The sequence below is a fragment of the Ursus americanus genome, chromosome 21, assembly GCF_024610735.1.
Source record: "Ursus americanus isolate L20-20 chromosome 21, mUrsAme1.1.p, whole genome shotgun sequence".
NCBI lineage: Eukaryota > Metazoa > Chordata > Mammalia > Carnivora > Ursidae > Ursus > Ursus americanus.
The window spans coordinates 1,611,760-1,631,327 of record NC_142147.1 but is presented as its reverse complement, the minus strand read 5'-3'; the positions used below and the strand labels follow the sequence as shown (position 1 = coordinate 1,631,327).

The 19,568-nt window shown below is 51.7% G+C and overlaps 1 protein-coding gene across 11 annotated transcripts in view; it reads left to right on the top strand.

Annotated features, from left to right (window-relative positions):
* BANP (BTG3 associated nuclear protein) overlaps nt 1–19,568 on the top strand; it is a 134,209-nt gene that overhangs the window by 68,193 nt on the left and 46,448 nt on the right. For 7 of the 11 annotated variants that reach the window (XM_087870383.1, XM_087870386.1, XM_045772809.2 and 4 more), the window contains 4 exons: nt 3,746–3,913; nt 8,811–8,941; nt 10,478–10,549; nt 11,601–11,639. In XM_087870383.1, the coding sequence (XP_087726509.1) occupies nt 3,746–3,913; nt 8,811–8,941; nt 10,478–10,549; nt 11,601–11,639 (410 nt within the window). The remainder of the gene's footprint in view (nt 1–3,745; nt 3,914–8,810; nt 8,942–10,477; nt 10,550–11,600; nt 11,640–19,568) is intronic. The other 4 variants (XM_045772810.2, XM_045772807.2, XM_087870385.1 and 1 more) reach the window with 1 other exon arrangement.

Here is a 19,568-nt window from a genome sequence, read left to right as displayed (position 1 = left end):
CCTGTGTGGAGACTCACCCGTCTCCTCCCTGTGCGTATGTTCCTCTTGTCTCCTTATAAGGACACCAGTCATGTTGGATTTAGAGCCCACTGTGCTCCTTGTATGACCTCATCTTAATTAATCACATCTGCAAAGACCCTGTTTCTAAGGGAGGTCACATTCTGAGGTCCTGGGAAGGACATGCATTTTGGGGGACACTTCCCAGTGCCTAGGGCCTGGGATCTCTGGAACTTGGTAATCGAGTGTAGTAGTGTTTTACACAGCTTCTGTGGGGTTACACAGCACATGGGTTTGGGGACGCCGAGGCACCAGCGTGAGTGCAGGGCTGGGAGCTGCACAGGTGACAGACAATTGGAGCCCTTGCTCACAGGAGGCCCTTGGACTCTTCTCCCTTCATGCTTCTCAGCTGTTGGGGAGCTTCTCACTGCTTGGGGAGCGGGGGCTCCCCAGCTCTGAGGCCAGGACAACACAGGGGAGCCCCGGACACCAGACGCACACAGTATGTGGAGACAACTAGCTGCTCGCCCTTGCTCGGGGGTAAAGATTTGTGTTGTTTGTCTGGGTCAGTCACTATCAAGCTTAGTTTAGGAAATATATTTCTGGCACTCAGTTTTCTGCTTTTCTTTGTCCTTGAACTTGAGATTACGTTAACAGTGATAGTGTTTTCATTCCTCTGTGTATGATAAGCCCCATGCCACCCACCAAGGACGTGAGATTACCATCCCTGTTCCTGTTTCCCACAGTGAGTCTCAGCCCGTCTGTGGGGCTCAGTGTTGCACAGCTGGGAGTCTGGTCTTACAGTTCAAACCACCAGTGTCAGCATGGGCGTTCCGGGAAGTGGGAAGGCGGTGAACGGTGATGCAGCTTCAGATCTTTGGTGGGGGCGGGGGGCAGGTGGCTTGCCTGGGAAACAGCAGGAGCAGGCTTGGAGGGGCAGCTGAGGGGCTTGCCTGGCGAGCACTGTCCTCCAGGATGTTGAGGGGCAAGTGGCTCACTATGCAGCTGACCCGAACCCCACAGCTGCCTGGGGACCCCGTGTGCTGGGGCAGTGCACTGGGAGCAGCCTTCAGGTGGCTTTGCTCCTGCACGGGACAGGCGGGGTGCAGCCTAGTGGAGGGAGGTCAGGAGAGCAGAGGTGCCAGGTCTCCTGCGCGTGCCCGGGCCAGGCGGGTGCCGTGCAGGGCAGAGGGGGGAGGGAGGTGCCGTGGGGTTTATGTGGCCACTGTTGCTCTGCTTGGGTGAGTGCCGGGAAGCCTGGATTTTAGGATCGTTTCTCACTCCTAACTGATAACTGGACGGGAACTGAAGCTAGGGGATTGGCATTCTTATTTCATGAGGTTTTCTTGGAAGCATCATATAACAGAAGAGAGAAAGTGCTTCAACAGTGTGAAAAAACAGTTAAGTTCAAAGTAAGTTTTCTACCCCTCATTAAGATTTCTCCTCCATGGTCATTAAGCTGAGGTTGCTCGGTTCTGTCAGGAAAGACGAGTGCGCTTTTGGGAGTCAGAAAAAGCAGCAGTTTCAGGGCCCAGAGGGTCACAGGCCCCCAGGCTGCCTCCTTGACAAGCTCAGGATGGCAGAGCTGAAGCCCGAATGTTGTGTACTGCGGCGGGGGGTGGGAGTGAGGGGTGTGTGCGCCTTCCTCCCACTGGGCTCTCTCCGCGGGGGGTGCGGGGGGAGATGCAGGGGGGTGGGGGAGAGGTGTCCTGGCAGCCAGCAGGTGGCATTGCTGTTGGAAGGAATATGTAACATGAGGTCTTAGGAGAATTTAGAAATGGACAGTGTGTAACCATATGAATGTGTGTTTTTTCTTCAAAGGATATAAGCCAGGTTTTGAACTGTCAGATTGGTTTCTACAGTTAAATTTAAATATTAATGTTTTTGCTTATTTCTCAGGTTTATACACCTGTGTGTGTTGTAGACATTCATTTCTGTTCCTAACAAGTTTTTAAAATTTCACACCGTGTCATTAATCCCTAGAGGCCTTGGGAAGGCTTCTTCCTGAGTGTGAAGGTGTGAGGACAGGAGGACAGGCTAAAACGTTCCTCCTCATTGATGCACATCCCTGGAGGGCCTTCTCAGGCCCGTGAGCACCGTTTCTCCTCTTGTCTTGGAGAGCACTGCCGCCCTCGGCTCCTGTCCCCAAAGTTGGTAACTGGCCCAGAACATTCTGAGTCAGCCCTGCACTCAAAGCCTTACGTGGCACGTGGCCCCCACTAAGTAAATATTGGTTACTGATCTGTGGTTATTCTAGAGAGGACCTGAAAATCAGAAAGCAAAGGATTGGCCACTTCATATGTGTGTTTCCTTTTGTGCACGAGGATTACAAAGTGCTGCAGAAATGACCTTGGATTGTTTTTCTTTCTGATTCTGTAAATCCTGCTCCTGGACGCAGTTCCTTCTGATCTGGGCCACAGAAATTTTGGTCGTTCTATCTAGAGTCAGATTGGTCTTAAGCACATACTCAGAAAGCCAAGAAGTGTCTTTCCAAGAGAGGAGAAACTTGATACTTGGAGAGAATTTAGAAAAACAAGCACCCCCTCTGGTGATTATCTCCGTGTGGTGTCTCGGTGGGAGGAGGCTTTAGGGATCGGTTCACTCTCAGCATGGTGTACACTCAGCTTTCCTAGCAGTCAAACAGGATGTTGTTGAGCTCCGTTTTCTTACTGCTAACGTTTTGCATTCCATCCGTTTATTTTCCCCTTAATCAGTGAAGTTTCACAAGCCAGCTCGAGAAGAGGTCACCACGCTGACGAGTGTTTCTTGCCATCCCGGTGCTTGTGACTGGGGCTTTCTGTTGACTTGGCCCAGAGAAGAGGTGAAGTGTCTAGTGAGGGTCTCCATCTGCCACCCAGTCCTCAGTGGGCTCCCTGATCCCAGATTTCCTTGTTGATGGGGGGGGGGGGGCGGGTCTCTGGGTGCCGAGTGGCCTGTCCTGGGAGCTGTGTTGTGGAAGTAGTGAACACACGTGGGCACCAGCGAGATGCCCCACGGCAAGGCCGCGTGCACGTCTGGCCAGCACTGGAGCGGAGGAGGTGCTGGCCCACAGGGTGGGCAGGGCTCTCGGGAATGAAGAATAACGTGCCCTTCGGGAGTTTTCCTCCTGGTGCCGTCACGGAGTCCGGCCTCTGACTCGGGCAGGGACGGGAGAATGTCTTCGGATGAATCGTGACCACTGTTTAGTCGGCTGGTGCTGGAGTGTCTGCTGTGTGCCTGGGTGTGTGGGCTCCTGGCACACCACACAGTAACTATATCGGTTCTCCGAGATGCTAGAGAGCTGGCGTGGGGCTTGCCGGTGGGAGGGACTCGGGGTCCGACAGGCTGGTGAAGGGCAGGGTCGCTGAGGTTGTGTCCCAGCAAAGACTTGGGAGAGTGGGGGACAGCTGCAGGCACGGAGGCCCAGGCGGAGGTGAGCCGGTGCTTGGAAACGGGGCTCCGATACGAGTTGTGGGCCCTACTTCTGTTCTCCGCGTTCAGGACGTAACGTGCCCTGTGTGAAGTGCGAGCGGACAGAGTGGAGTGCGGGCATCCTGGAGGCTTGTGGGGGCCCAGCACCCAGCTCATCACCGTGTGGACCAGTCAGCTGCATGAAAGCGAAATAAATGGGAAGAGTTTAGAACATCGTGGGTGCACCTGTCGGGGAGGCTCTCCGGCCCGTCATGTGTCTGTGCTCAGTTGCTCCCACCCAGCCAGCATGCAAGCGGAGGCCTGCGTCTCATGTCCTTTAATACGGGTGTGCTTTCAGGTCACCTCTTCTATAAGTTTGGAATCACCGAGTCTGACTGGTACCGCATCAAGCAGAGCATCGACTCCAAGTGTCGGACAGCCTGGCGGCGGAAACAGCGAGGCCAGAGCCTGGCCGTCAAGAGCTTCTCAAGGAGAACGCCGTCCTCGTCGTCATACAGCGCTTCAGGTATGCGTTGTCTGGCGGCACAGAATGCTTCACACCTTGGGACTCGGGGGTTGAGGGGGAGCCATCCAGAGTGAGCCGGCGGGTCAGAGCGTCGTGACCGGATGCCCCGTTCTGTGCACCCCCTGTGGGGTGAGTTACCTCAGGGCCGCCACTGGGGGGCCGGGGGGGCCCTCCTTTGGAGAGCAGGGCCTGGGCGTTATCCTGAGGCTGCTTGGGTTTCGAAGCAGGTGGAGGAGCTGGGTCAGAACGGTGGCGGCTGCAGGTGATCGGCTGTTCTGTGTTCCCCTCCCGCCTGGTCCTTGAGCCGAGTGCTGGGGTTTGTGTGGGGTGCAGACGAAGGCAGGGGTCTGCGGAATTGGGGTGCTCATTACTGCAGTGCTGAGTGTAGCTTTAGTGATGCACCCGCAAGAGATTGGGGGCGTTCTGGATTTTCCTCTCAGGCATTGTTGGAGGACTGCTTCCCTAGGAAAGTGTTCACTAGGAACGACAGTGTGATTCTAGTATTGCTTTTCACCCAGCACATCTCACAGTATTTTAACAAAAACATTAAACACGAAGTCTCTGCAGTGGCTGCTTTGGCAGCCTGAGGCCCTGACTGGGGCTGGGGTCCGGGTCCCAGGACAGCGTGGGCAGTGCCGGCGGGAGCTCCTATTCCAGAGCACGGTGGTGACTGGGTCACTGGAAATCCTTGCAGGGTTTTGTCTTTGTGAGGCGACCTCAGGAAGCGGCTTTCCTCCGGTCATTTTGGGAGTAACTTGCCAGCAATTCCTGAAGATGGGAGGTGGCCACACATGTTGTGCCCCAAAGCCGTGCTCTTGTGAGCGGCTGTGCTGAAGAATCTCCTAGGGAGGAATCGAGGCCTTTCTGTTGCGATTAGCCATTCTGTCTCAGGAACTCAGGGAGGCAGCCGGTGTGGGATGCGCCGAAGCGGTCACTCCATGAAGAAGTAGATGGCCGCTGCGGGCCCTGACGGGACGGGCATCAGCACCGTGGGTTCAGGGAGGTGGGCTTCAGCGGGACAGGGATTATCATCCTCACCCTGGGGTCCATGTGGCCGAGCACAGAGCTGGACCCATGGTTGGTTCTCCGTGCGTGTCCCGAATGCAGGAGGAGGAATGGCAGAACGGAGCTTTCTCTGTGGACACGGCGTGTGCCCGTCTCTGGAGGTGCTCGCGAGGCTGCGTGGCCCTTGGGAATTGTGTTCAGTTCCGATTCTGATTTAGTTCATCCAGACAGTGGCCTGAAACGCCGTGTTTCCAACAAGTAGCAAGTGACGCCCTCCAGCTGGCCCGGACCACCCCGGGGGGTGGAAGCTGTCGAGTCCCATCGGTGGTTGGGTTGTGGGGCTGGCCAACCCTGACCCTGCTTCTCAGCCCGCTTGGAGACTCGGCTGCTCTTTACCTCCCACTCAGGTTAGAGTTCTGTTGTGTGGGTGGTGATTTTATGACATTTTATGCTTTTTTTTTTTTGGAATTGTTTATTTCTCTTCCAGTTACTAGTGTTTCTTTCAACCGAATGACAGTAATTCCGTTTAACGGGAGTTGAGTTTCTTCAGTTTCTTTGTTTTCTCATGTCGGTATTTCTTCTAAGATGCTTTGGGTTTGAGTAACTGTCTGGTGCCGTTGGCCTCTTGGGGCTGGCGAGTACCCCCGTGCGAGCGCGCGTTCAGTGCCCGTGTCTGCTGGCAGGCTTCGCCCGCGGGGACGTGGGTCCGGGGTCCCAGGATGTGTTGCTTGGAACAGACTGTCCGCTGACAAACAGCAGGACGTGGCAGCATGCCTCGCGGCCCACCCACGTCCCGGCTCCTTCCTCAGGGGCACGCCACACCTGTGCCCAGGTGCCAGCTGTCCTTGTCGTCCCGCAGGAGGACCTTGCCACCTCCGCCACGGTATCCGTGCCCCGGTGTGTGGCGGGCGGGCAAGCACAGCCGTGGGTGTGGAGGGCGAAGAGCAGAATTACGTTCCCGTGGCCCCCGGTGTCTGTCTAGGGAGGCCTCAGACCATGTTTCTGCACTGCTACACCCAGTCTCACGCCTGCTCTCCAGTCACAACTAGGGCTGCTTCCTGTGCGGTCCACTGGCGGCCGGAGGCTTCCTGCTGAGCACTGGAATCGAACTTCCAAGAGAAACACAAAACATGTTTTTTTCTTTTACCAAACTTAAAAGAAAAATAAATGGCTTTTTTAAAAAATGATTTATTTATTTGGGAGAGAGAGAGCATGCAAGAGTGGGGGTGAGGGGAGAGGGAGGGAGATGGAGAGAGAAACTTAAGCAGACTCCACGCTGAGTACAGAGCCTGGTGTGGGGCTTGATCCCTCGACCCTGAGATCAGGACCTTGAGATCGTAACATGAGCTGAAACCAAGAGTTGGATGCTTAACCAACTGTGCCACCCAGATGCCCCTAAAAAGTACATGGCTTTGGAAATTTCTGTTGCTGTCATTGTTTCTGATTTTCTTGTGCTGCATACTTGACTAAAATCAGATAAAGCAAAGTAGGTGGTTAGCTAGAGGGCCTCTGGTGGTCGGTCCTTGCTCCGTGTGCATCCTCCCAGCCTCCCAAGGCAAATCTGAGACGGGGACAGAAATAACCCAGTAAAATCCCTGGATTGCTGGCTGAGTTTGGAAGTGGTTGTGATTCCAGCTCGGTCTGCCTTGTTTAATTTTGAGTTATCAGCAGACAAAAAGAACTTGGAAATACATACTCTAAAGGAAATTCTGAGCCCAGGCTCCACTGTCCCTGTGAGCACAGACTGCAGTTATTAGTGCCCATGGACGTTCACAAAATCACCGTATCAGAACAGTGCTGTTGCACTCTCCTCTCTGGCAGCACCATGTGGACTTTACGTGTGCTTGAGGAAAAGACACCTTCCTCTCACTGTTAATGCTGCAGCCCTGTGCGTGCCCTGCAGGCCTTGTCAGTGAGTTAAAGGCCTCACGGGGCTGTCTGTGCAGTGCCCAATAGCAGAGAACCAGCCCATCTGTGTGTGCAGCTGCCTTTCCTCTCAATGTGGAGAGGAGCCAGGCCAGCAGAGGGGGGCCCTTGGAGCGCCCCGCCTTTCTGATGCACGCTCTGACAGCGGGGCGCTGTGGTCTGGAACCTTCGCCAGCGTCAGCACTGTCGGCTCTGAAGCATTCTTGATCACAGACCAGGAAACAACACAGTTTTTTGCACCAGACTTTGATATGAGCACAAATTACGAGACATGGATTTAACCTGGTCTTTACATTGAGTGACTGTAGGGAGCTATTGGTTCATTGGTAGATTCAGTGATTTGAAGCTTAGTTTTGGAAACCATTGACCTCATACCCGCATGTCCTGTCTTCCACAGTGTCTTTAGAACCTTGGGGACTGTCATTCTTCCTGTATTTGAACCATTGAGAACTGGAGCAGAATGATTTGGGAATCTTATTTACTTGTGTAATTTTTATTAACTAGCAGAGTGGACTTTAAATGTTTTGGTCACATACCCTCTTTAAGAGGTTAGAAAATGTGTGTTCTTCCTTGTATATTTTTAAGTTGACATTTTATTTTATTTATTTATTTATTTATTTATTTATTTATTTATTTATTTAGATTTTATTTATTTATTTGACAGAGAGAGACAGCCAGCGAGAGAGGGAACACAAGCAGGGGGAGTGGGAGAGGAAGAAGCAGGCTCATAGCAGAGGAGCCTGATGTGGGGCTCGATCCCACAAAGCCGGGACCACGCCCTGAGCTGAAGGCAGACACTTAAGGACTGTGCCACCCAGGCGCCCCTAAGTTGACATTTTAAAATGTTGGCAGCTAACATTTTTCATTATACTTGGGAATCATTGAAAGAGGTGTAATTTCTGACATAATCCAAGTGTGAACATTTTCACATGCTGTGTTGCTTTTTCAGACGTATTCAGTGGAATGTATATGTCATGTCAATTTAATGCCCACCATCAAGCTTTTAAAAAACACACGAAAAGCTTTTGTTGAGTAAGCAGACATTTTATATCTTTCTTTTTTCTCCTTCCATTCAAGTTCACAGTCCACTTCTCACCAAGTCTCATCCTGCTGTGATGCATGTTTACGTTTTCTTACTCTCAGTCCACCATAATTCTCTGCAGAAAATTGTACACACAGGGGCGCTTGGGTGGCGCAGTCGTTAAGCATCTGCCTTTGTCTCAGGGCGTGATCCCGGCGTTCTGGGATCGAGCCCCACATCAGGCTCCTCCGCTGGGAGCCTGCTTCTTCCTCTCCCTCTCCCCCGCTTGTGTTCCCTTTCTCACTGGCTGTCTCTCTCTCTGTCAATAAATAAATAAAATCTTAAAAGAAAAGAAAAGAAAATTGTACACACAAGATTAGAATGTTTTTCTGAGGCCGTAATGTTCTACATGTTTAAGAAAATTCTATTAAGATATTGTTACAACTAAAATTAATATACAACACATCAATACAATGTCTTATTTTGGATTAAACAAAGGAGGTTTTATTGGAAGTGTATCTTTAAAAAAGTGGATGGGACATTTTCCCCCTTTGGTGAGTTTCATTGTCCATGAGCAAGTATTTACTGCTGGTATAAAGCAGACTATTATCAACTTTATTCTTATTTTTTATTTTTGCTGATAAATCCTGAGCCACTTCATTTTAACAAATAGATGAGAATCCTCTGTATCTGAATAGTCAATCCTTGAGCCTCTTTCTGTCCACTGGTCAGAAATCTCCATTCTCTAGCACTTAGAGCTAATGATGTCTACAGAATGCCGTGGTTCCTCCATTGGGACCTGTCGACTGGAATCTAGGAAGGAGCAATTTCCTTTCCTCTCTTTGGGAATGTGGGGCTGGGGAGGGAAGGAAGCCCGGAGGCGTGCACATGGCTGGTCTGGTCTGTCTCCGGCTGGTTGCTAAGGCCTTCTGTACTTCCCCGCAGAGACCGTGATGACCACACCACCCCCCGCCAGTGAGATGCCGCAGCCCCCGCCCCAGGCCCTGCACTACGCCCTGGCCAATGCCCAGCAGGTCCAGATCCACCAGATTGGAGAGGACGGACAGGTCCAAGTAGTATGTACCCTTCTCGTTAGTCTGTGTCCACAAAGGCGAGGGGAGGCTGGGGCTGGGGCATGGCCGATGGGGGGGGGCCACGACCAGCGTCCGCTGAGTTTCTGGGTTATGCTGTGGTATCTCGGGGTGGGGTCGGCGTGCCATTTTAAAGTGCAAGTAGTCAGGGGTGCCAGCTCTTGCATTTCACAAACGAGGTCAGTTCCCGCAGGGGTGTGTCTGTGTCATCAGCCCCTTGTGGCTCCCCCGCATGTGCTGCCCTGGTGGCCGCTGTCCCATCTAAGGGTCAGGCCATTCCACTGTCCCTGATTTTGCCTGTCCTGGGAGACATTGTAGGTGCCTCATACATAATTTTCTCAGTTCAGAAACATGGGCACCCTTCCACTGAGGGAAGAAAAATTAATTTCCTTCTGGGGTCAGTCCAGAAAGTGAGTGGCCTTAGGTAGTGCGTAGCACTTCCTTTGGATGATGCGATGTGCACTAAACTTGTGTAGGCTCTTAGCTCGGCAGTCGGCCTTGCGTGGCGTGGCCCAGGGAGAAGTTCCTCCAGACCCTTCCTGGACCCTCGGCCAGGGAGAGCAGGAGGACAGGAACGTCGCTAGGGAGCTGTACGTGTTCAGCACGCCCCTGGGCTTCTGTGGCCCCTCCCGTCCCAGCCCGCTGCATTCTCCTGCAAACCTCAGGGGGACCCAGTCTGATGTTGCGCTCGGTGGGCTGCCTGGGAAAGGGCGGGCTTCTAGAACGTTGCTAATGAGTGCTTTTCGAGGGGTTAGGGTTAGAAGGGCAAGTACTTGTGAGTGGTTAGTTTTCTGTGTCATTAACAGTCACAGAGGCAGTTACTCTTGTCTTAGTGGTGAAAGTCTTGGAAGGAATTCCGGGACAGGTCACTTTGACATGGTTTGCACAGAGTAAAACGAAAGTAGCTCCACGTTTTCCAGCAGTGCTGAGCCACGCTCACACTCACAGGCGTGGTCTGCCTGCCTCCACAAACCCAAGCGCATTTTGGGTTCTTTGTCGGTGTTGACCCACCTGTTCAAATAGTTTTGTGTTTCTTTGATTTAAAATACATTGCTTGACCCACGTTCGGTGTAGACACCCATGTGCAGCCCCTCCCACCCATCACACACGGCTGCATGGCCTTCTGGCACCCCCAGACCTCAAGGAGACCCCCTGCCGCTTCCTGGAGGTTTCTGGTCCCTCCAAGTTGATAGTATGGTGTTTCCCTTCTTTTCCAAATGTTCTTCACAGTATTAAGTTTGCCTGTTTAGTAACATTTGAAGATTTAACAGATTTTTCCCAGGCCCCATTGCCTCTGTAAAAATTATTGCAAAGTGTTTTCTTAGTGCTACAAACTGAAAGTTAGGTTTCCAGAGGCTGTTTAATAAGCTTACACCAGACCCACGTTCTGTTGTACTGTTTAGGATTTAGTTGTCCGGAAATGTCAGCAGGTAATCCAGAACCACCGTTTCAGAAAGCATTTCTTGTTTCGTGTGTCTTTGATTTTCTTCTGATGCTTCTTGGTGTGCTCTCTTGCTGCGGATCCCACAGGGCCACCTCCATATCGCTCAGGTGCCGCAGGGGGAGCAGGTGCAGATCACGCAGGACAGCGAGGTGAGTCTCCGCGCCGCTGCGTGTCCCCGGGCTCCCTGCACGCCGATCGTCGTACGAGGTGGATCGTTGCGAGTTCCCAGATGGCACGGGCGTCCCGCAGTGGCCACCTGACTCCTGTTTCCTCGGGGGGGTATTGTGTTTGGGGGGGGCCGTGGACCTTGGGCCGTATCGTTGGGACGGAGGTGCTTTCACCTGACGGCCGCAGGCTGTGCGGGGCGTGTAATTTGCCGTAGCCTTCTAAAGGAAAATCAATATAGATTTGCTTTCATACTGTTTTTGCTAAAAAATCATTTGAATATTTCTTGGATTTCATGAATTTGCCCTTTTTCAGATTTCATAAGTGCATCTCTCTTGTCTATGTAATCCAGCATTTGTTTCCATTACAGATTGAATGCAGTCAATTAGAAGAAATAGCTGATGCCATTAATGATTACTTTGTAATAAGTTATAGTATGCAGCTGGTCCTCTTAAAACTTTACCTTGTTCATTTAAAAATTAAATATTTTGTCAAGATGAAGGTAGCTGCAAACACATTTTTAGCAGAGCCTACTAGACCTAAAGCAGTCATTTTTTTCTTAAACAAATGAAAATGCAGTTCCACCTGGCGAGACCTAGTGGCCCTGTGATCTGGTTCATTGTCTTGTGTCCTGTCTCCTTCCTGGTGGGGACACTGCACCCTGAGTGTCCCCGTCAGGGTGCTGCGTGATGAGTACACAGGACCTCTCCGTGTGACTTTTGGTTCTTCTCAGCCATCTAAAGTTGTTTCAAAATAAAAGTTGTTGGAAAAATGACATTTTCATTTGGGGTCAGTGTTGGTGGTGGGTGGGTACAATGTTTTCTTCGGTTTGTTTTTATAAGAAAAAATACTATATGTCAACTCAGCTTTTATTTTGTTTTGGGTGTTTAACTGCTGCAAGGGCTTGGATTTTTGTAGAACTGCTCTGAGTGGTTTTGCTGGTTACTCACAGATGGCATGGGAGACCCCTGCCTCTGTCTCGTGTCTGGAAGCTGTTCTGGTCCTTGATCTCTCCTCTTTTCACCCATTCTGCAGGGCAATCTACAGATCCACCACGTGGGCCAGGATGGGCAGGTAAGTGCTCACGTGCTCTCACGTAAGGCCCACTTGCCGTGTGGACCACCAGACCTCGCGCCGCGAGTGGAGGAGTGGGGAGCAGGGAGGTGGTGCGCATCAGCGTTGCCCCTGCTGGCCACGGACGTCCTCAGGGAGGTGGACCCCTGCACAGTGGGGCTCTGGGCTACGTTTGTTTCTTTGTGGGGTGTTACGTAGCCTTTTGCTTTGTAGATGAAACTCTGCTCCCTCGTTAGCATTGTCTGTGAACTTAGTGAGTGCCGTCGATGGCCTTTTTGTGCAGTAGCTGTAGATTAGAATAGGTGGGGTTTTTTTTCAAGGAGTTTACTGCAAAATGCCAATCACCAGCCTTTTTAAAAATCCCTGACAAAAAGCGTTAACTGGCACATTGAACATACCAGATGTGAATGGTCTGCACAAGGCAGAGCCCCACCTGTAAGGGGTTCTCGGGAGGGATTTGCTGCCTAAGAGCCAGTGAGATTACTGGTGATTTTGAGGATTGACATTTCCATGCCCTTTTGAAGAGTTTCTGTTAAAGAGACGTTTGTAATCTTTGAAAAATTATGAAAGAGAGTCTGGAGAATCTTCTTTTCTCGTAAAACATGACCTGGAGCCGCGAACATAGAGCTCATTTACTGTCAAGACAATAATACTAGTTATTCTCAAGACCAGCTGGGCTCCCCGCTTTGAAACGGCTGTGTGCGTGCCTGTCGCTGTTGGTGGTGACCTGGTGTCTGCCGTGCGTGGGGGATGGACAGCCCGTGTCCCTGGACTCAGAAATGAGAGGACAGTAGCACCCTGTGGGTTTTATCTGGAACCGTCCAAATGCCTTGGGAGAAGTGCAAGCAGACCTTCGGTTTAAATCACTTGTTTAGATTGGAGTTTCTCTGTTTTCAGTCATCTTGAAACACACCCATGAGGTTTTAATCAGAGGCCTGAAGCACCGAAAGCTGAAGCAACGGAGAGTTAGACCGGGCGCAGTCCCCAGTCCCATCTCCAAGCCTGGTCTTGGAGAGAAGGTCGCTGGGTCAGGCCCGTGGAGGTCGGCTCTCGGCAGGTTTTTGTTGTGTGTTTGTCTTGGTCGGGCAAGTGCTGTCCTGTCCAGGGTAGGAGAGGACAGGTCATCGTGTGTAGTTGATCTCTGGTGTTGACCACCTAGTGGTTCCTATTTATCCTCGTTAAAATGTCGCTGAACATCTTAACACGTGAGAGAAGAAAGTGTGTTATGTTGGCTGTTCTCGTTTCTGTCTCTGTTCCTGAGCAGAATTCCACTTGGGATTTTGGAAAGGTAAAATAACCAGGCTTTTATGTGATGTTAGTACTGTGTATGACTAGAGACCGCGTAGCCCACATCAGTCATGGAGGCAGAGAGCCCCGCCTCTGTGGCCCAGACGGCACAGCTTTCAGCCCCGGGGGGGCTCCTGGAGTGGCCGTCAGAGGAGCCGTGCTCTGAAAATGGTGCGAACCAGAGCGTTTTGTGCACACCTAGCAGTTGCTGCGTCCCCCAGGTTGGCTGTGGTGCCCGGGCCTTGCTGCGTGAGCACCCTTGCTTCCCCAGACACGCGACTGCGGGCGCCCGTTTCCCTCGCTGCCTCCTGAGAAGGGCGGTGGCACTCCTGTCCTGATGGCCGTCTCCGCTGCGCTGACAGTAATTTATTCGTCTGCTTTTGTTTGCCTGTAAAATCTCCTGCTGCCTTCCTGGTTGTACCTGACGCTGGCGGTCCGTCCTGTCTGTGGGACGTCCTCTTAGCGGCAGAGCTCTGGGACAGGCAGGACCACGCTGATGGTGGCTGGAGGGATTTTCCTGTCTGTCACCTTTGCTTTCCTAAAGGAAGCTGGGCTTTGTGACTTACATAAACTGTATGTGTTTATGTAAAGCTGCCTTTTCCTGGTCAGTCTGTTTAGCTAATCCTTTCTTGTTTTTCCCTTTGTGGAAATTCCTTGTTGTTTTATCACTTGGCTGACTCTTGTTCCTATTAAGTTACTCTGCTTGTGACAGCTTCATTTTTTAAGTTAACCAAAACTTTGCAAAACAGAATAATGTTTCGCAAGACACAGAACACGCTGCTCCCCGCGATGTCACTGATGGGGTGAGTGAGAAGCGCAGCCGTGCTGGAGGCCTCCTTCCCCTGCCCTTGTCACCCCCCCCCCTCCGTCTCGGTGCACCCCAGCCTCCCTCCCCGCCTGGCCTCGCACGGCTGCAGGAGGACGGTGCCGGGGCGCCGCGGCTCTTTCCCCTTCACTCACATGGGGCCTCACAGTCTTACAGCTAGCTGCTCCCCGGTTCCTATGCGGTGGGGCCTTTGCTGGTCCTGGTGTAAGCATGGGTGTTTGATTTCCTGAAGACGGCCCCACGAGGCTTGTTCTGGTTTTAGGGAGCAAAGGTACTGAGTGGGGAAGAAGATAGCCTCCTGGGTTTGAGAAGCCCGTGGTGACATGCACATGCTCTTGTTCTTTGGAGTTCACGGACCCACTGAGTGTCTCATTAGCTTCGTATTAAATTCTTCATTGATAGGCTTGACCATCACTAAGACTGATGACACAGGAGCACGCCAAATCCTTATAGAGCAGCTCAGAGTCACACAGGGCCGGTGACCACATACAGCCCTTGGCCTCTTCTCCCACTTGTTTCCTGACACTGGGAACCGCCGCGGCTCTTCCCGCCTCTCCTGGGCTGTGGTCCCGCGTGTCGTGGGTTTTCTCATATTCTGCTCTTCGGATGGGGGTTGCTGTTCTTGCTCGTGGGGACGACTTTCTCCGTCAGAGCCTGGTGTCTGTGAAAGCACCGTGTCTTGGTGATGGGGCGGGAAGGGAGCAGGAACCGTGTGCTGTGCTCTTTATTGCCGCTGTGGACTTGGTTTTTGGGAGAGGGGGAGCAGCTGTCCTCACATGCTGTGGAGTTTCGTCCCTACACAGACGTAGTTCTCCACTGCAGCTTGGGAGCCCCCATGCGCTTCCCCTCCCTGGGCCGCGGCCCCTGCCGGGGGTGGGTCTGTTGTGGGGGCTCGTGAGCACGGGCCCGGTGCGTTAGAGACAGAGCAGTGTCCATTGCTCCCCAGATGTGGGAAGTAAGGATCAGGAGTGAGCTGACGTGCAGACCGGCAGAGAGCTGGAGGATTAGTTGGAAACCTTTCAAGGGACGGTCCTGGCAGCGGCACCGGCTGTGGCCCATTCACACATTTCCTGTTCTCTTCCCTCTGTTTCTGGCCCCGTGCATCTTCTTGCAGTGCCCACTTCCTTGACCTTCCTGAGCTCTTTGAGGGGGAAGCTGCACGGTCAGATTTGTTAGGGTTGAAGTTAAAATGCAGTCACTAATTCTGGTCCTGGGCTCTGGGCGAGGGCACCTCCTGGAAGCGAAACGCATGGGCCTCAGGGTCTGTGGCCCTGTTCCCGATGGTTCTCGTTCAGTCGTGTTATGGAGCCTGTTCATGCTGTGCTGTTGCTTTTGTTGCAGTCTGAGCGCAGGTGCCAGGCCCGCACGTGATTTCTCCGACTGCCTCGTGCTGCTGTCTTCTTTCTCACCCAGTGAGTATGTCCGGGTTGACGGTTCAGTCTGGTGTGAACGAAGAGCAAGTAAGCAGATACAGTGCATGGGAACTTGGCGTGGTTTAGGGCTGTCACTGCCCACATGGTAGCTTAAGGAATTGTGGAATCTGGGCAGACGGGCTTGGTATAGTCAGTGAGATCAGGAACAGAGAGACCTGGAGTTCTCCGGAGAAGGCTGAGGCAAATCCTGCGTGATAGTGTTGCACGGAACGTGGCTTGGGTGTGCAGACACATTGGGTATTAAAAGTGCGAGGCTTATTGCACTACTGGGTATTTACCCCAAAGATACAGACATAGTGAAGAGAAGGGCCATATGCACCCCAATGTTCATAGCAGCAATGTCCACAATAGCTAAATTGTGGAAGGAGCCGAGATGCCCTTCAACAGATGACTGGATTAAGAAGTTGTGGTCCATATATACGATGGAATATTACTCAGCTATCAGAAAGAACGAGTTCTCAACATTTGCTACAACATGGACAGCACTGGAGGAGATAATGCTAAGTGAAATAAGTCAAGCAGAGAAAGACAACTATCATATGATTTCTCTCATCTATGGAACATAAGAACTAGGATGATCGGTAGGGGAAGAAAGGGATAAAGAAAGGGGGGGTAATCAGAAGGGGGAATGAAACATGAGAGACTATGGACTATGAGAAACAAACTGAGGGCCTCAGAGGGGAGGGGGGTGGGGGAATGGGATAGACCGGTGATGGGTAGTAAGGAGGGCACGTATTGCATGGTGCACTGGGTGTTATACACAACTAATGAATCATCGAGCCTTACATCGGAAACCGGAGATGTACTGTACGGTGACTAACATAATATAATAAAAAATCATTAAAAAAAAATAAAAAATAAAAAATAAAAGTGCGAGGCTTGTGAAGGGAGTTGAGCTTTCTGAGTTACTGGTTGGTATAGTAGAATTTTTTTTTTTTAGAGCTTGAACTCACGGATGTGAGAGGAGATAGAAAAGAATCTCAAGCAGGCTCCACGCCCAGCATGGAGCCCGACACGGGGCTTGATCTCACAACCCTGAGGATCATGACCTGAGCTGAAATCAAGAGTCAGACGCTCACCAGTGGAGCCCCCCCACAGGTGCCCCAGTATAATAGAATTTTTAATTCAGTGTGGATTTTCAGAATATTCTGAAAAAACGCAAACAAGAAGTTCTCCAATGTTAGGAGCCGCAGGGATTGCAAATGGCAGTGAGGTGGATGAGATGATTTTGAGATGCATTTTATTTATTTTATTTTATTTTTTAAGATTTTTTATTTAAGTTTTTATTTGACAGAGATAGAGACAGCCAGCGAGAGAGGGAACACAAGCAGGGGGAGTGGGAGAGGAAGAAGCAGGCTCATAGCGGAGGAGCCTGATGTGGGGCTTGATCCCATAACGCCGGGATCATGCCCTGAGCCGAAGGCAGACGCTTAACGACTGAGCCACCCAGGCGCCCCTTGAGATGCATTTTAAATGAGAAATAATGAGGTCACAGGAACTTCTACATGAAGTAACTTGGCACTTATGCGGGACAGGGGGCCACCTCGGGGAGGCTGTGTGGACTGGGGAGCCACTGCGGGCAGCGCCCTTGGTACCATCACTCTGCCTGCCAACTGGGCCTGGACTCCAAGTCATCCCTGCTTCTCAGGCTTGTCGTTGCTCACTATGGCCTGTAGATGGGGGGCCGCCCTGGCCCCTGGACGGGCCCCCACTGAAGGACCGGTTATGCTGCACAGCATGGGCCCGTCTGCCCATCGGAGGAAGGGTTTGTGCTGTGTGGCCGGATTGCGTCGGGGGCCACGGTGGCAAACAGGTGTGAGCTAGGGGCTCTAGTGCCCTCTCTTGCTCATGTGCACACACAGTCCGAACACGTTCACCAAAAGGTATTTAACCTCACTGCGTGCTGGTTGCTCTAATACTTTTCACTCTGTTCTCTTTTTCTGTTTTTTTTTTTTTAATCTCTTTTGAGTACTGGTTGTGACATGTTAAATCGATTTCATGGCCCATAGTTTGAAAAGTTCTAGAATAGGTGACCACTGATATCTCTCCCTTTTCTTGGGAGCCTGTAGTTCTAAGATGTTGTAATTAAGTAATTTTAAAGCATTTACAATTACGTGGCGTTTACACTGTAAACATTAATATGCTTTTCTTTCATATTTTGGTAATTCAAAAGATAATTAGATAAATCAATAGCATAGAAATCTTTTTTTAAAAAAAGTCACAGCTGGGGCGCCTGGGTGGCGCAGTCGTTAAGCGTCTGCCTTCGGCTCAGGGCGTGATCCCAGCGTTATGGGATTGAGCCCCACATCAGGCTTCTCCACTGGGAGCCTGCTTCTTCCTCTCCCAGTCCCCCTGCTTGTGTTCCCTCTCTCGCTGGCTGTCTGTCTCTCTGTCAAATAAATAAATAAATAAAATTTTTAAAAAAAACCCCAAAGTCACAGTTAAGCTTAAGAAAAAGGATTATGAACACCTTAATTCAAAACTCTTTTTTAGCTTACTTCTGAAGGCATTTAATCTAGATCAGGAAAATTGCGATACTGCATTACTTGAGTATTAAAGAAACCTTCCCTGAGAACTCTGGGCTCAGGCTCTGTGTTAATAACCTTGTCATCTCCGTTTCTGGTATTTCTCGTCGTCTTGTTGCTCACGTGGCAGGTGGTGTGGCCTAAAGGTCACTTGGTGCTCCCAGGGAGGGGCGGAACTTTGTGTCGTCTACTGAATTTCTGGACAGCTGAGTTCACGGGTGTCTGTACATCCCGCCGCAGGGTGTGCAGTCTGCAGTGAGGTGTCCCGCAGGGCCAGGTGCAGCTGCTCTGTGCTGGAAGGCCCTGCTGGGAGCAGCCGTGGGGGTCAGGCCAGCCCCTGCCAGCAACAGGGGGCCTTTCTCCCTGGGGTCCTGCAGCTCCTTTTGGATCGAACGTGCCTGAATCTCCCATGTGCTGTCTGTCAGGGAGCACTAGCGGTTGTAGGGCACCCCCTCCCCCCACATCAGCCCGTTTCCGCTAAGCACCCCGACTCAGGCTGGGGAGGGGAGAGCAGAAGAGAGGCTGAGTTGGAGGTGCAGAACCCCCATGGGCTCACCCCACTGGTGTCTCCGGTACCATGTGCTGCTGTGCTGCTTCCTAAGAGACTCATTTTGGCAGAGGAGGGCCCGGTTTGGAGTGGAGTGTTGCTGGGGGGGTGGGTGGGTGGGGGATGCTGGGAGAGTTGCAGCCCGGACCCAAGCCACGGGGCTGCCATTCCATCAGCACGTTGTGTTGGGGATGTGCCTTCGCTTCTTTGTTCTCATCGCCAGGGTGAGAAGGGCAGTAGCGCCCGCGTCAGGAAGGCTGTGTCTTCACCAGGAGCAGACGGCACGCCCAGTGCTCAGCACGGGTGTCTGCGTGGCCTTTGATGGAGGCTTGTTGTCTCCATCTCCACTCCTTGGAGAGTGGGTGCATTTGCCAAACCCATTGGTGTGGGTCCTCAGCCCCTGACCACATGGGTATGGTATCCGAGTGGTGGATCAGGGCTGGAGAGGGGAGTCTGCACTCTTCATACGTAGAAAGCAGTATGTCATCTGTGGTCCAGTGCTGTCCCTGCTGCAGCCTGGGGGGTTCTTCCTGCGGGGTCTGGCAGAGGAGGACAGCTTTCACTTTTATCGTGCGTGCGTGCGTGTGTGAGATTTAGAGACATTATTTGGAAAGCTTTTTACTTAAAGCATTAATTAATTAGGATATATTCCATTTCTCATTAAAATTAATTCCACGAATGAACCTTTTAAAGAAAAGAGGTCATCTGAGCTTAATCAGTATAGAGCAGTTTAGCTTAGAAATTTAGCTTTTAAAAATGACTTAAAATGTTTTGTTATAGAAGTGCCGGACATACACGTTTTGGTCATCTCAGGGAACGGTGAGCACAGAGGGTGCTGGAAGGCCTGGGGCGCTGTGTGTGTTTCTGAGAACCCCGGGGGGAGCCCACGGTGCTGCCGAGGGCTGGCCGCTGACGGGCCTGTGACAGCACACAGGAGCTGGGGTGCCAGTGGCCGCGAGGACGCCCAGGCCCCGCTCTTACGGTTTTCCCTTGTAGAGTGAACACCTCAGTCAAGGCAGCCTCTTTGTGAATTTCAGCGAGTCCTGCTTCTGTCCTGCCCCTGGAATCTGGATCTTGTAAGCGGGGACGTAACCGCTCGAACACAGACACCCGTCCCCGAGGCTGCGGAGTGAAGTCTGGCTGCGGCTGACTCGGCGCTTTGTCAGCCATGCCCCTTTATACACGGGAAAGGCTTGTAAAGTTGTGTAGGCATTTTAACCTAGCAAGACATTTTAAAAGATGTTTTAGATGAATACTCCAGGATTAGAATTTGGCCCAGTTCTCTGCATTAATTGGGAATGGTGCAGTTGA